Here is a 16926-nt window from a genome sequence, read left to right as displayed (position 1 = left end):
AGCAGATATCAAAGATCTGGGTATTTTCTTTTTTTTTTTTTTTTTTTTCGGTCGCATTTTCTATTGACTTCAAAGCAAAAAGGATAGAAATGTAGAAACTGCACTATTAACTAAAAATGAAGCAAATTACAAAAGCTAAAAAGAATGAAAAGGCAATGCAACTGTACACAAGAATCAATGTGCTAAACAAATTATGAGTTAACTCAGACTCATCACCAGCTAACAACGGCGACAATCTAAGCATTATAAGAATGCTGAAGCGACTTCCCTAATATGCCTGCAAAAATTCAGCTGTCCCACATGGCCTGGTAGATGGGAGGTCTGTGCTTCAACCAGTGTACCATTTCTTTGTCGATTGTAGCCTTGTGCAAAACAGCATCCAACATGGGACTGCCAACAACTTTTGTAGAGCTCTTGAATGACCAGATCCGATCCTTTGGCCAAGGTCTCTGGGGCTGTTTCTCCTGCCGAAGCAAACAAAAGTTAATTCAGTTGAATTGTCCGGAAAAATGGCATGATGAATGTATGTATGTTTTACATCGACATACTTGCATATAAAACATAAGATATTTAAATGAAAACAACATATAAAAACTAAATAAATATAATTTATACTTCGAATATACTAAAAAACTGGAAAATTTACTTAAAAGTTTTAATGTTTCAGAACTAAAACATGCAAATAATAAATTTGTAGTAATTAGTTCTTCATTTACAACTTACTTTTTTAATATTTAGAAAGTTAGCTGGATGTTATTTTTTCAAAACTGTATTTAAAAGGATTAAACTTTATAAAGCAGGTACATTTGGATCTAATCCATGGGTTTAGACTGAGATACTCTGGTTGGGTTTTGGGCAAAAACCATTCCAAGCTCAATTGGTTGTCATCCCTACTTTCGAGTCGAATTATCATGGGTACCCAGCATGCCAAACACACGAACAACAAAACAAGAGAGTGCAAGCAAAGCTCACCATCCGTGCAAGCATAAACTTCAGCGTCTTTGGACCATAAACACGCTGACGTGATGGCTTTTGGACTTTGGCATAGAAGGAACCAACATCAGGCAAAGATAAACAACCCCTACTTGCTTTAGCCAGAGTAGTATCAGGTTCAGCATTTTGGTTATGCCAAAATATCAGCTGTCCTAAACAATATGTCTCATTGTACGTCTTGTAATATTCATGAACACCTGAACCCAACTTATCAGCATACTTTGGACCAAGGTCAAGTGGAGTGATGTAAACAGGGGGAGAAGTGACTTTTTTATATTCCTGCAAGATGTGACTTGAATTAAAAGAAAGAAAAAGCGCCCTCAACTGAATAGGCAACTTGATTTCAAGTTCAGCACAATTTATATGCACTCACTCTCATTCTGAAAAAACATTTCGTGTAAGCATATATGTGTATCAAGTCAGCAGCAGCATCATGCCGACTTTTGTATGTACAAGGAAGGTTCCGCACCTCGTCCCTCAACCTGAAACATGTCAATGAATTTCACATTAAAAGGATATATCTTAGATTGAAATGCTTAAGCTCAGTTCGTGTATATATACCACAATAAAGATTTCCGGAGCTTCATATCTGTGTCATCGTAACCAGAGGGATCATGGGCATGAATCTTGGCCTTGAGGTCCCTCAGCGTGACATCCTCCATATGAGGAGCCATGCACTGTATAAGTTCCTCAACCAATGATCCCTCTCCTTTCCAGAGATAAGAAACTGCTTCTTCAGGACTAAGCCTTTCCAATGGAGGTGGGGCTTTCTTTGGGTCACCGAAAACACATCTCATAACATACCTTACCTACATGAATACTTGGAAAATTAGAAATTTCATAAGCTTGAATTTTATCTATTCCAACTTCTATGGCTTATCATCTATCTTAATTACTAGCTAAAGTGTCTTTTGGGAACTGACAAATGCTGGAAATATGTTAAGAGAAAAAATCAGCTACCTTGTCGATAGTAAGAGCCAAATTCTGAAGCCTTTGATTGTATACACCCTCCGCCTGCACCAGTAAAAGAAAGTTGAAGTAACAGCTGTTAACAAATCCCATGCACAGGCGCACACATAAACATGGAAAGAACGAGAGATAGTGAGTGGACAAGAGATTTAGAGAGAGAGACATTAACCTGAATTTCAGCATCACTCTTCTCAACATCCAGGTGAATTTCAGCGAAGTACCTCCTTTTTTCCTCTGTATTATGCCTAAAAATCTCACTAGGTAGTTTCGTCCTCTCAAAATTTATAAACCTCACCTAATATTAGAAATCCGAATATCAGAAAACGTCCAAAAAACTTTTGATTTCAAAACAAAAAACTAAAGAGAAGAATGCATACCAAACGAGCCGTATAGGCAATCAGCCAATCAGGCAACCCCCCAAGCAAACAACTGCCAAGTCCGGCTTTGCCCAGGTCAATATAATCCTCTTCAGATACTGAATTCAGTTCGCAAGCCTCTAGTAGCAAACAGTGTCGATCAAGTAATCCATGATGCTCTTTCAGCACCTAGCATCCACAATAATCAGATCTCAATTTATGCAGCAAAATCTGAGAAGTATCTATCTAAGAACTTAAAACTGAATGCATATGGCAAATAGAGTTTAGCAAAGACCATCAACCTCCTGAATCTTCTAAATGTTAACAACCTAATGAAATTCTATTCATGCAAATCCTGTACCTTCTGGAAGGCCCCTTCGCCTGTTAGATTTAGGTAACTCCCACGGCAAACCTGGTTGCCGCATAAACAAACAGAAGCTTCGTATTCTTCCTTACTCTGCAGGCAATCAATAAGTAAAACTGAAAAAAAACATCAAATAAACAAACAGAAGCTTCATACTCTCCTTACTCTGCAGGCAATCAACAATTACAAACTAAACAAAGAAAATCCCAAACTTAAAGGTGGCTTCACATGAAACTGACCTCAGTAACAGAATTGTAATCAAAGGTGATTTCTTCACCAAAAGCAATCGGTCTTACAGAATAGATCCCAATCTGGTACTGACCATCAACAGCAGTGACCCTGTTATCAAAAAGGAGCCAGAAATGGTTAATGTTGCTAGAACCAAAATTTTTTTAACTCATTTTAGCCACTCCTATTCAAAGCAACATACATAAAGTCAGAGACATCAAGGTTCTGGTACTAACTAATAAGCGAATCCTGGTTTTTTACAAAATTTTCCTGCAAACCTAAAGCTAAAAATTACAGCTTGAAAATTTGTTCGCATTTGTTTACGTGTTGCCTACTCTAGCTAGAGAAGAAAATTTTAGCATAAAACTCACAGCATTCTGTAGAAAAAGAAAAGTTTTTAATGATAGAAAAGCTTTGAAAAACAAATGTACGCCCTTTTCAAGGATTATTTATAAATAAAAAAAACAACATACAAAAAATAGCAAAATTGGAAAAGAGATACAGCATGAAATGTTTATGAACTCTGGATAAACCAGCATCCTTGATTATGTATGAACTTGAATACACACATTTAAACCTCTAGGACCAATATCTGTAGTGTTCATTTGCCAGGAGGAAATATAGCAATACCTCAGAATGTAAACAAAATCTGTTGCATAATACATGGCTTGGCATTGTGTACTCATTTTACTCATTCATGTGACTGAAAATAACATTTTGTGGGTGCATCCATAAGGAACTCTACAGATACTATGGAATGTAAGCTCACACATGAAGACTACGAGCATGTTAAGTGCTGTGATTTATTAAATAGCTGAAAGAAGTCAGCAACTACCAGCAAGTACGAATGCAACGATATTGATAATCTATGTACTCATTTAGCAGAAAGGCCTCCTGACCACTCAAACTAACACCATAAAATTTTCAAAAGGAAATCAAAGAATAGCAAATAAAAGAAAACCATCTTGACTTACTTTGCTTCACAATTAGGTCTACAGGAGTGACAAATCCGACTTGCATAGTTTGCCTTGTGCATTGCATCAACGACAACCAGATCATAGCCATCAGCATCACCCTGCATTCAAAGATGTAAATTAATTCACATCCATGACGCCATGGGGGAGAAAGATAAGACAAACGGCAGTAAAGTTTAATATTCATAAAAGCTGAAGGACACCTCCATGGCTCAAGCTTTGATTAGGCACTATTTAGAGAATTGAAACATCTCAGCGGCTTGCACACTTATTCTTTCCAAGTTTAGGCTCATGTAGGTGTTTGATTAACTTATTGATATTTACACTTTAGGGGATATGAGGTTTATATCTCAGACTATTCTTTAAATACAAGTGCAAGAACCTAATAGCAGTCATATTAGGACTTCAAGTCTATCCTGAACACATTTAGTCTTGCATCTCTATAATACTTTTTTTTCTGTCTTTATCTACATCAGTGGGGTGGCATTACGTCATGAACCTAGGTTTGAACCAGGGCCTTCCCCTCGATAGGGGAGAGGCAATGCCGCTGAGCCAAATGGATTTTGGCTCTTCTGGAACTATAAATAGGGAATGATTGAATTTCCTACAAATAATTGAAGCTTTCTAGTTAATGTATTAATAGATAATTGAGATTAAATTAATTAAACTCTTTTGAATGTGTAAAGATCCATCCTCTGGGGTGATGCCAAAAGGGTAATAGGAGAGAGCCCCACATTTGGTGTACAGTCATTGGTCCTTTTCCCCTTCATATTTCTGCAATTTCAATTTGTGCCTAAAATGTTGCTAGAAACCATAATCGTACAATGGCACCTGCTTTTCTCTGAACAAGGATTGTGCACTTTAATTATCACAGCTACTGTATATGCAGCACACATCAGAAGCCAATAACCCACATGTTTCATTCAAGACTGTCAATTTCTATCCTCAAGAACCCTTCTCAATGGTTATCAATTAGGAAGCAGGCGTTGTAACATCCAGAACAAGATGGAAAAAACAAATTATTTTAAATGCATCTGCTGTGTGGTGCCCAAGAGACAACAGCACAACCAATCGTGATATGCCAACATTAATGAAATGACTCATAAAATCAAATGCAAGGTACCTTTGGCCTCTCAAGATATATGTTGTAGAACTCTGGCGCTGGATCATTATTGTTCTTTTGCAAAGCACGAATGCCGTCTTGTTTCTCAAACCATTTCCACGTAGGATAAACCTGTGATCAGAAAAAGAAAAGGTCAGGCCAACGTTAAAACATATTTCATCTGTATTAGCAAAACATCAGATATTGCATGTAAACAAGTATAATAAAGAAAATAAAGGTTATAACCCCCAAGCATCACTACAAAAAAAAGAGACAAATGCAACAGCATCTCACAGTTAGAACAGATCCAGAAGACCTCACCTAACCCTGATAACTCACAAATATTCCTCAATCCCCCAAGAAAATTTCGATAAACAGGGAAAGATCCATTATACAACCTCCTTCCAAACTCTGCGCAGAGTATATATTGACTTCATTAAGCTAATATCTAGTGTGAAATACACATCAGCGGCTGAACTAAACCAAACAACAATGAAGTTTGGCATATTCCCGACTAGGTATAGTTGTATATGAAGAGCAGATCCAACAAGACTAAAGAAGCTCCCAAAGGGTAGGATGACAATCTGCAGAAATTAACAATTTTTAGCCCATGACCAGCACTTACTCCTTCACACTGGCAATAGACCATCGCCCTTTCTGCCCCTCTCGGACAAAGAAAAGCAACAAAGAACAAAACAAATAGATTGAAATATCAATAACTAAATTGACAAACAATCATAAGGTACTAAGAATGTTAAGAAAAACATGTGAGAAAAAGTAAAAATGGCAAGTCGACATGAAGAATTGGCCAAAAGAATATTATCATAAGTTAACTACACCATCGTCTCACTAACTTAAGCACACAATCAATGAAGCTTATCCCAGACCCCTAGCTCTTGAATACCAATCATTGTAACTACATCGATTAAGAACAACGTTAATGAGAAGGCCAAGATCATTCCACATCTGGATCTGGTCTAAAAGGTGTAACGCTGGAGCATTACCTCTCCCAGGAATTCAACAACAAAATCATCTTCACCGAAACCACCTTCTTTGTTGCAAACAACTCCAAGCCCCTGATTAGAAGAACACGTCAGAGAGCATGAACTAACAGAATGAACCCATTCACCTTAGTGTTTCAACAACATAAGTAATCAACAATGATAATACAACTGCAAGATAATATAGTTAACCTTTCTATAAGCAATATAATTGTCCTGAGAACGACTATCAATGGCCTTCAGTATAAACTGGCACAGACGCATGGTTCTTCTGTCATTATTTTCCTCCGCATTTTCTAATATCTCTTCAAATACAGGCTTCAAAGGATACATCATAGGAGTGTTACCAGAACCAGTAAAGTTCCTGACTTGCTTGTTGAGAGTGCGAAGGAGCACTTCTTCAATGAATATATGCTTATCAACAAGTGACCAATCTGATTCCTCTGGCATGGAATCAAGAAGAAGATTATGAGTGTATGGATCTATGCCATAAACTTCTTGTTCGATCACCTCATCTCCCAAGGTTTTTCTGGGTTTGTAATCCTTCACCTCAGGAATTTCCATGTCTGATTCCTCAGTGCCATTTCTTTGTGCATTGAGCTTCTCAGCATAATCTTCTGGCAAAGAAACCTGCATTTTTCTTCTAACTTCCCCCTCATCTGCTACAATGACGTAGTGATCAATAACATCATACTTTCTTGTGACAGGAGGGACAAGGCTTGCCTTCGTCATGCGAGCACCCCATTCTCGCTCATCAGCCAATGAATCAAACCCGTCATCAGGTGTAAAGTATGTCCCCCCTCTAGACTCCCCAAGGGCACCTTCTGATGTGTACTCCAAATCGCTTTCTGTTTCTGAAGCAGTGCTTGTGCTGTCCGCCGTACTTCCATCAGAAGATTTGTCAAAGTCATTAGATGTGTCACTTCCTGAATGCAAGAACTCTTTGTTCAGTTTGGATAATCGCCTTCTGATTTCTCGATCAGAAGCATAATCTCCAGAATCAAAATGTCCATTCGTGAATGGAGGGCCATTGCCCCTATATGACTGTTTCCTTTCAGACACTTTACCAACGCTCTTCTTATACGATGAGGAAGATGAAAAGCCTGGAGGTGAGTCATCTTTCCAAGATCTCATCATCTCATCTCTTGCATAAGCCAGCTTTGCACCTTTATCCAAACTTGTAGCTAGTTGAATAAATAATGTAACAATGCGATTCATGTCTCTAGCATCACCGCGGTTTTTAATCCTAAGAGAACATTATATCAATGTCAACATAAGCCACTTTTTCAATAGATCCAGAAAATAGGAGCATGACATTTCTGTTTAATTTACATCAACTATGCAGCTATGTTTCCATATCTGCGACCATGGCAATGCCTGATCATGAATCAACCAAAGCAGACAAGGACAAAAACTAGCCGACATGAAGTTAACAAAAAATTCTTATTTTTTCAGCCTGAAAATATTCTGGTCAGTTGTTTGAGCTCCTAAAATTTTAAGGATAAAGAAAGTGATCCACAAAAACTACAAGAAATCAATAGGAAGTACTGTATTTCTATGTAGGAAGTCTATGTACGAAACAAAAAGTAACTGAAATAAACAGCTGCGACTGCAGTGAAATACTCAGAGACTTAACCCATGCCTCTCAAAGCTATGCAGTTAGCAAAACAGAATGTTACACACAAGACTTACTTAATTGCATCCCGACACATATGACTGATATCCTCTTTGATAGAGTTCAAGCCACGAATGGCATAATATCCATTTCTCATTCTTTCTTCAATCTTGCAAACCTGATGAACAAAGAAAATATGGACGTATAGCTATCAAAACATGTTGATGAACCAAAAGATAAACATAGATAAATAGAAAGATACCAAATGAAATAGTGTTATCAATACCTTGGACTCAAAAAACTCAAAGGTATTTTCACTCATAATGTCCTGTAGACCTGTAACAATATATCCCTCCATTCTCTTATACCCATTTCCAGTCTTCTTAACAGCCAAACGCCTCAATTGAGCATCTCTAGACAGAATGGACGAAGACTTTCGAGCATCAAAGAGCTTGGACCGTTTATACAAGCTTCGACGGAATAACTGGTTTGCAGAGTCCCTTTTGTCTGAACTTTCTAAATATTCTTTCAGTCCACTGGAGTCTTCCATCTGATGAGAAGCTGAAGAACTCCTATCAGGTAAGTGATTAAGGCTCCGAATTTTTACATGGGGAACTCGGTTCTTGAGCCAATTAATATTAGGAAACTTGCAAACCAATTCTTCAAGCTGGGGGCAACCTCTGACATCTATAGATGACAAAAACGGGAATGACTGAAGAAGTTCCTCAAGCATGCCAGAAGTAATGCCAGTACAACCACGCAACAGTAAGGAAGTAATCTTTTCTTTCTTGTATCCATTCTGCAGATTACAATATATGTCAGACCAATATATCAAGTGATAACAAGCCTAACACATGTAATTCTCACTCCCCACCAATAATTTTGAAAGGCAATTGAAAGAAAGAAAAGTAAAACAAAATATGCACACATAAGGGTAAAACAGACATAACTTACCATTATTTTCAAGACCACAGAATCAGAGCAAGTAGGTGCAATGGCGCCAAAGTCAACCTGTCTAGAGATACCTTTGTAAAACTTAACTACTGATCGCCAGTGCCTGCATGTCCGGGCCGCATATAAAAGCGACTTAATATCAGCTCTAAGAAAGTGAAATACTCGTGCCAAAACATGGCCATCAAGCAGATCCCAACTTCCCTTCTCAACTTCAGAATCCACTGCATCTCCTTTTCTGAAGATAACATCACCACACAAATCATCAAATTCACACTCATCATTCTGAAAAGTCAGCACATCCTCGTCCATCTCACACTCTTCAATTCCATTTATCCTAGCCCTTTTCCTAGTGTGGAAGTGATCTGCAAAATTGGTTGAGGGAACTCCCGTAAAATGTAATAGCAAACATAAGATGTATCATGTATAACGCAACAAATAAAATTAAGGATATTGTCCAATCTCTCAGATACTTAACAAGTAGCAAACAAAAAATCCTACGTCCCGACCCGAGACGACACATTTAATGAGTATAAAACCACAAAACCTGCCAAGAGGTGCAAACACCACATATAGTTGCACAAGTACAACTACAAAAACCTAACATAAGGAAGAAACAGAACAAGCAGATCATTTGGCTATTTAACTTTTCCCAAGCTTTCTTCTATTTTTTTCCAATTAACTTCCTGAGGCAGCACAAGGCACGGACAAGACAGAAGGTATATCAAAAGAGAGAACATTGCACATAAAATTAGACAGAAGACTGATACCTGAATGGTAAATGTGCTTTTCAATATCTTTCTTTGGCTGTCTGGCATTGATCCAAGGATCAAGGACTTCATTTATAGCAGCAGCAAATTCTCGACTCTTGTATGACTTCATTACCAATTCATGAAGCTTTCCCCGAGTATATCCTATAAACTGTGGATGTAGGCCATGAAAACAACTAGAGATTCTCTGCGTTCCATTCAATACAGCATCATCTGATTTCGGGAGGGAATTACATGAAGCTGCACCAGTCTCATGTCCAGAAATTCCAGACTGCTCAGGGGGAAGGGTAACTGGAACCCAAATTTTATCTCGTTTCCTGAAAATACTGCTGTGTTTCTGAATGACACCTTCATCTGCCATTGCTTGCAGTTCTGAAAACGACAGAGGTCCTCGCTCATGCCCAGCACCATCAAGGAAGTACCAATCACCCAAATGCAACTTTAGCTCATCTACTTTGCAAATACGATCCTTGGGTACACTGAAGTATGTACTATTCTTCCTAGAATCCTGTGAGTCTTGTTCATGAACACTCTTCGAGTGAAAATCTTCCAATGACCTCTTTGTATCAACAGTTGTCAAATATGGCCGGGAAGACCTTGACGAAAATCTTTCCTTTCCTCTAACCTTTACATGGGGTTCAGACACAAATGAACCATGGTCCTTTACCACACATGCATTTATCCTAATGACTGGAAGCATCATTCCTCGGACCCCCCTGAGAAAAGCAGCTTTAGTTTGGCTTGATCTACTCATACTGCTGGAATCATTCAACTCATCAGGAGAGGTAAAAGCCCATAGTGGTAGGTCAAGCCTTTTGCTCTGAGAAGGGCAGTACAGTTCATCCTTTTGCTCCCACCGGGGATCTTCACAACCAGATTTGGGCATCTGACACAGAGGATAGCCATCATTGAGAACAAGCTTCCTCTTCCAAGTTCTATCTTGAGTAGCTTCATCATTCCTCTTCCAATCACATCCCTTACATGCCCATTGGCCATAAAAACTTTCACCAGTGTCAATAAAGGTAACTGCACTATCCTTCTCAATGGAAGCAATCAAGGTGGGCCTTGATTCTGCAATGTCTTTAAATTTAAGTTCTAAACCACTTAACCAACTCTCAACACCTCTATCATCTAAATGCTCATCTATGTTCAGTTGGTGCCTAGTATCACCTGAGAATGTCCCAAAAAACTTCCTTAGATAAGCAGCATGAGTATGCAGACAATTTGAATAAAGTAGTCTAGTCAAAGACTATATAAACATTCACAGTCAACTCAACAAGAAGAAAATGAAAAGTATATAGGACCATCTTCACTAAGAGAACTCAAGTACCAAGTGATGTAAAAGATTGTAGTCATCTAAATAAATAATGATGTACTGTACATGATTTTAGACAGCATTAAAAAATACTCCCAAATGAAAGCATGACAAGCTATTAACAACAAAACCCAAACAGAAGTGAAATAACTGACCTCATTATCTATATTATAAAAAACTGAATACCCAAATGTTGGCGTGGATGATCTGTCACTTGACAACCTCCTAATATTAGAAATGTATACCACTACTCTCATTATTCCTATCTCCCAAGTCTCCCTCTCTTTTCCTCCAATTTTTTGGTATCTTTTTTACTTCTCCAGCTAAAAACAATACATCATCTATAACTGCTCATCTCCAACTCATGATTTAAATTGACATAAAGCTACGCAACAGTACCCATTTTTTCCATTTCTCAGGTTCCATCTATGATATATCATTTATCGAGAGTCCAGAATTACTACTAATTGATATTCACATGAAAAAAAGGTTTCCAGAACCATTAAAAGTCATCGAAAATGAGAGTGACAATCGCACAAAAAAAATTCTGCGAACCTTACCTGATACATAGAAAACTATCAATAGTAACAAAGAATGTCAGAATAAGTCAAACTACATATTAAAACTTTTACTGTTAGCAACAACCTTAGTAGTATGAATAAGAAAACACCAGAAAGCAACAGAGCATACATGCAAAACTTTGACAAAGATAGAAGGTTCTAGAGCATAACCTGATGAACATAGTTAAGCAACCATATCACATAAATCAACGGGCCACAGCCACTACAAAAGTTCAGTTAACAGAAGAGCTTTGGATAACCACATTAGACCTTATGAAAGAGATTGTTGAATACAAGGATGTAACGACAAACTGAAAATAAAGTACCTTCCATCTTCCCCCATCTCTCCCACTCCCCATGCTCAGATATAATTTGGAGCACTTCTGAAGAAATATACAGAAGACAGATTATCATACTATGAATAAAAAGAATAAAGGCAAAATGAAACTTCAATTTTCAGGTAGAGAGGACTTGAACTTTTTATAATTTTATTGTAGAAAAATATTAATAAAACTTCAATTCAAAATTTAGATTTTTTATCTGCTCTAGAAAATGTTTTATTTAATTCAGGCCTTTGACTAATTGTTGCCAGGTGGCAAAAGATAAAGTAAAGGTCTTTGTCTCATATATCACCACCTGGCATATCATGGGTTTATTTCTTTTTCTTTTTATTCTTTTTTTTTTTTCTTTTTTGGTTGGTAATTACCGAGAGTCTTATTCCAAGAATGAGAAAAGAAACCAATGTCTGGAGATAAACAATAAAGGAAAATGCATACCAGCAAGCATCTCAACTTCCTTGCCGGGAATTAATGTGACATCCTCCAAGAGTGCTCCAACTCTGTCATCAATATGTAAATCTTCTTCATGCTCTGAAGCAACTAAATTCTCCTTGCAGCAGAATATTGGATGTGCAGAAGGCCCCAATATTTCCTCATTACCAGATACTCCGTTTCCATTATCTGCCAGTAGATTGCCAGGAGCCTCAGGAGGACAGACAAGTTGAGTAACTGTGTCTGGAACAATTGAACGGAAGTTCACAGTAACCAATGGAGAAACAGCTTTCTCAACAGTTACCCACCTGTCACTGTCCAGGTGTTTGATCAAGTGATCTGAAACAAGATATCCCTCCTTGACAAGTGTCTTTAGATCAGACAATTTGGAAGGCCCACGCTCAATACCAAAGTGATCCAGGTAACACCACTTTCCTGAAACTGCATCTTCCACTGGAGGGGCATGTGGTGGAGTGTTACATATGTCCATGTCTTCTTCCATTGATGCTGGCTCTTCAGTAACCCCATGTTCCTGAGAAGATGCTATACTTTTAAGTGCAGGGCTCTGGGAAAGCTCTTCAAGATGGCACGGATAGCTAGCAGTTTTATCTGTGGAGACATTTCTACTATTCAGATTTCCACTATCTGGTGATTCTTTAGATAAAAACTGTGATTCCCTTCGACCAGACTCTGTCATCAGATTATTCTTTCCTTCTTGCCATTTGCTTGCATAATGACTTGGCTGCTTCTCACCCACTCCAGCTTTTTGATTTGTTTCCCGCTGGTCACTGTGCCTACCTCGATCACGTGGTGACCTATCCAGAAAAGTTGGAGCCCTATCCCTACCATCACTGTTTCGGTCATGATCTCGAGGAGACCTTTCCACATAATTAGGACTCCGATACCTATTATCATGGTGATGATTATGATCATAGGGAGACCTACTGCGATCATACTTTTGTCCCTGGTCATGAGAGGGCGTACCGCGGTGGGCTGGGCTGTGACCCCGGTGATCATGGTTGAAAGCCCAGTTGCGGGGGGACCGCTCAGGATGATGTGGACTGCTGTTATGCCTGTCATGAACTGCTCTAGATGACTCCAGATATCTAGAAGACTGCCTTTCAGTAGGAGTGCTCCGTGATGAAGAAGTAGCAGTTTTATACTGCCTTTCTGTAGTCCTGCCAGAATAGATATCTGATGACAACCCAGAACGGCTACCATCACTAGAAAGCTTCCGGTTTTTCGATGTAGAGTACTCATCATGGTCACCTCGAAACTTCCTGTCACTGCTATTGGAATCTTTACCATGCCGCTTTAACCAATTACTGAAAGAATATTCTCTTGCATGGTTCTTGCTATTTGTCATGTCATTCTTCAAGGAGCCTTCATCACCCGCAATTTTAGAACTGATCTTCTGAGTCTTCTCAGGTTCATATCTGGAAGAGAACTTCCTCAAATGCTGACTACTACCAACACTTCTGCCAAGTTCTTTCTCACTGGAATACTTACCTGTTGAAGGTGGTGTCCACTCACGATCCCGGTCATCCCTCCAGCCTTTTTCTTTACCAGAAGGTGGCGACCACTCGCGATCAGCTTTCCAACCTTTTCCTCTACCAGAAAGTGGTGTTGATTCAGTGTCACGGTCAACTTTCCATCCCTTTTCCTTTGCAGCAGGTGAAGTCCATTCCCGCTCGCTTTTCCAGCCTTTTTCCTTAGGAGTGTCGTACCTTCGTGACTTGGAGTAACCATATTCATGAGTCCTATTTGCAGCATCACTTCTGCACCACCTGTCCGGAACAAACTCCCCTTTCTCCAGCTCATCTTTTGATGACCTCCAGTCATTTTTCTCCAATTCAGTACCGCTCTTTCGCCACTTCCCAGGGACAAATTCACCTTTCTCAATCTCACTCTTGATTTCATATCTTCTTAACGGTTTTTCAGGGACAAACTCCCCATTCTCGAAAGGCAGTGTCCCCAATTCACCCTCCTCCACTTCCTCTTTATTTGTTTCATTAGAAGCATCACCATTGCAATTCCTCCCAGAAACTTCTTTATTTAAACTGACAAAATCCCTCGAGCCCAATTCAGCACCCTGATCCTTTTTCGGCTTCATACTTGGACTTACTTTTGCCAACTTGGTGGAAGAGTTTGAAGATGAACTGAGCTTGGTGTTGCCATTGGTCTTGCCCCCGCAAATTGAGAACTTCTCCATAATATGCTGTGAAGGCACGCATGCAACACCGCCATCGCCCATGGAAGGCCCCAAAATGAATCTTTTTCCCAGAGAGAACACCCGTAACCAAACCCTAATCTTCTTCTTCTCCTGGGCTATCTATGCTCATGCTGTAGGTACTCGTACTAGTGCCTTCCAGTCCTCCTTCCTTAAAACCCAGCTACAAAAGAAACGAAAAACAATGTCACGAACGCAAATTAACGAACCCAAAACCACAAAATTGTGAAGAAAATGTAGTACGGCATTTAATTCCAAAAATGAAGGAAGTAACAATTCCGCGAATTGTGTGAACGAATAATCGAATGAAATGGCCAAAAACGAATTGAACAAGGTGAAGACTCACAAAAGAAGAATTGGGTTGGCGCTAGGGTTTTGAATCTGAAGAGCTGCGAGTTGGAATTGCGGGAGCAAAGTCGGCGTAGGATCGGAGAACGAGTTAAAACAAGTAGAGTGAGTAGAATCAAGAATGAAGTAGTTAAGAGAATTACAGAGAGGAGATTAGAGAGAGAGAGAGAGAGAGAGAGAGAGAACAGGGAGCAGACACGGGATCGCTTGATGAGAGAAAGAATAGCTGAAGACGAATCTCCGTAAATTGTTTTTCCTCTCCTTTTTTCCTTTCTTCTCTCTGTTTTTATAACTCGTTCGTTAAAAGGGAGTTTAGCGCTTCTGTGTGTTCAATTTGGTCCGACAGACAAATGGAACAAAGGCCAATTCGAGTCCGCACGCTTTTTGAGTTCTACTTTGGATGTTTAGTACTAAGACTTTGGGTTTTTTTTCTTTCTTTTTCTGTTTTTTTTTCTTTTATTTATCTTCAAGAATGTTTTGCTTTTTCTTGAATCTATACCATTGATTTCTATCGATAAATTTAAAATTATGAATTCCGAATCTCCTATAATAAATTATTTAAATTTATTTAAATAATTATATATTATAAAGAATTTTAGATTGCATTTGGATTGCAAAATCCTTAATAACAAATTCTTTAAATATGTTTAGATAATTTTAAATTTAAAAAATTTCAAATATGGATGGATTTGAATAGAATTGTTTGAAAGTCTTTCTCCAAATCCTTCTTTCAAATCCAAATCCGTTAATTCAAATGCACCATTAAGTTACTCAACTCTTATTATGAATTATGATTTCAATTTTTGTTAACATGAAATAATTTGGAATTAGTTTTTTAAATATTTTCCTCCAAATACAGCTTAATGAAAATCAACCAGCACAAATCAATTCGAAAAAATCTGGTTCAAGACTAACCCAAAACTATTTATGATTGATATTGGAATGGTTGTGGGCCTTGAAATGGGATCCAATTGAATTCATTATTAAACTCAAGTCTAACTCGTCAATTGCCAATTAGGACCGAATTTATCTATGCCCTCTTGGGCTTGTTTATTATTTTTTCGTCTATGGTCCGGACTGCCTATTGCCAACGTTTGTACAACTAATAGTCACATTTTGCAATCGGCAAAGATTAAGATTTGAGGTCAATTTTAAGCTTTTTTTTCTTTGTTTTTTAGCCAAAATTAATGTTGCCTCGCCTTTTAAATTTTATTTTATTTTATTTCTCTTTTTATTTTTTTAGTTTTTTGGCCTATAAAGATAGAGAGAGTTTGTATCATTTTCATCAATTTCTCTCTCTTTTTTGGCCTATAAAGATAGAGAGAGTTTGTATCATTTTCATCAATTTCTCTCTCTTTTCTATCTTTTTTATGAGATTGTGATTGTTAGTTGTAATATTTTAAAGGGGTGAATAGCAATTTATTCCCCTGTGATATTAAAAATGAGCACATTACCCCCCTATGAAAAAATATAGCAATTTACCTCCCTATACTTTTTAAAATGAAGCAATTTACCTCCTTATATAGGGAGGTAGATTGCTTCATTTTAAAAATCATAGGGGGGTAAATTGTTGTATGTTAAAAAATATAGGGAGGTAAATCGCTATTTATTTTTTCACAAGTGGGTAATTTGCTCATTTGCGATATCACAAGGGGGTTGATTGCATTTTTTCCTATTTTAAAGTAAATCTCTGCTATTGAAATTAGTTTTATTCATGTCTTTAATAGAATAGTAAAATAAATGTAAACCAAGAAATAAGTAATAAATTTTTAGACATTCTGGAGATAAATATTCTTCTAATTCCATATCTAGTGCAAATGAATTTTCTTCATATCTAAATTATCATGTCTACCATTTGGAATTTTTTATATTTTAATTTATTTAAGAAAAATTAAACCAGCAAATACACATTGATCCTCATATGAATTAACATATTAGAAAATGATCAAGACAAATTTGATATTTTGGGATGGCGACCAAAGAAAATTTTCAATTCTTTCTTCTATTGTACGTGATGTACTAACATTTCAAATATCTTCAATAGCTTCTTAAAGTGCCTTTAGTGCAAGTTAAAGGACGATCACAAAAAGAAGTCAACTAAGTCCAGAATCAATAAATTTTGTGTTCAAGGGAAAGATTGGTTAGATCAAAATGGAGAAAGAAACAATTGGAACGTAAATGAAACAAATACAAACCACCAACATTTGATGATGAGTATGATGACGATGAAGATGAAGAACTACTTCTACCTTCAAGAATTCCCGATCCGGAGAGTATTGGAAGAGAAAACATCAATCTTGAAGAATTATATTATTCGTGCAGGCAATACCGGTATGGAGAAGGATAATCGAATATGTGTGAGTGGCAAATACTTTTTGAA

At 37.7% G+C, this 16926-nt stretch overlaps 1 protein-coding gene across 2 annotated transcripts; it reads right to left on the bottom strand.

The window, feature by feature from the left end:
- Positions 1–82: 82 nt before the first annotated feature.
- On the bottom strand, positions 83–14831 carry LOC105178520 (histone-lysine N-methyltransferase ATXR3). 2 transcript variants are annotated; one of them, XM_011102010.3, is made up of 20 exons: positions 14545–14826; positions 11975–14361; positions 11525–11581; positions 9324–10493; positions 8557–8918; positions 7889–8401; positions 7680–7780; positions 6180–7233; positions 5991–6062; positions 5008–5118; positions 3885–3985; positions 2922–3021; positions 2680–2775; positions 2340–2507; positions 2132–2257; positions 1954–2007; positions 1555–1802; positions 1367–1475; positions 973–1272; positions 83–464 (listed from the first exon to the last, which is right to left on the bottom strand). In XM_011102010.3, the coding sequence occupies exons 2-20, from the start codon at positions 14220–14222 to the stop codon at positions 288–290; spliced, it is 7167 nt and encodes a 2388-aa protein (XP_011100312.1). In that variant the 5' UTR covers positions 14223–14361; positions 14545–14826; the 3' UTR covers positions 83–287. The 2 variants fall into 2 exon arrangements, with proteins under 2 accessions (XP_011100312.1, XP_011100313.1); XM_011102011.3 differs by lacking the exons at positions 83–464; positions 973–1272; positions 1367–1475; ... (1 more) ...; positions 1954–2007; positions 2132–2257 and having other exon boundaries at positions 2441–2507; positions 2680–2798; positions 14545–14831.
- Positions 14832–16926: the final 2095 nt, after the last annotated feature.

Source organism: Sesamum indicum, linkage group LG12 (genome assembly GCF_026168435.1).
Source record: "Sesamum indicum cultivar Baizhima isolate 11 linkage group LG12, ASM2616843v1, whole genome shotgun sequence".
Lineage (NCBI taxonomy): Eukaryota > Viridiplantae > Streptophyta > Magnoliopsida > Lamiales > Pedaliaceae > Sesamum > Sesamum indicum.
The sequence above is the reverse complement of the archived record's forward strand: the minus strand, read 5'-3'. Positions and strand labels throughout refer to the sequence as shown.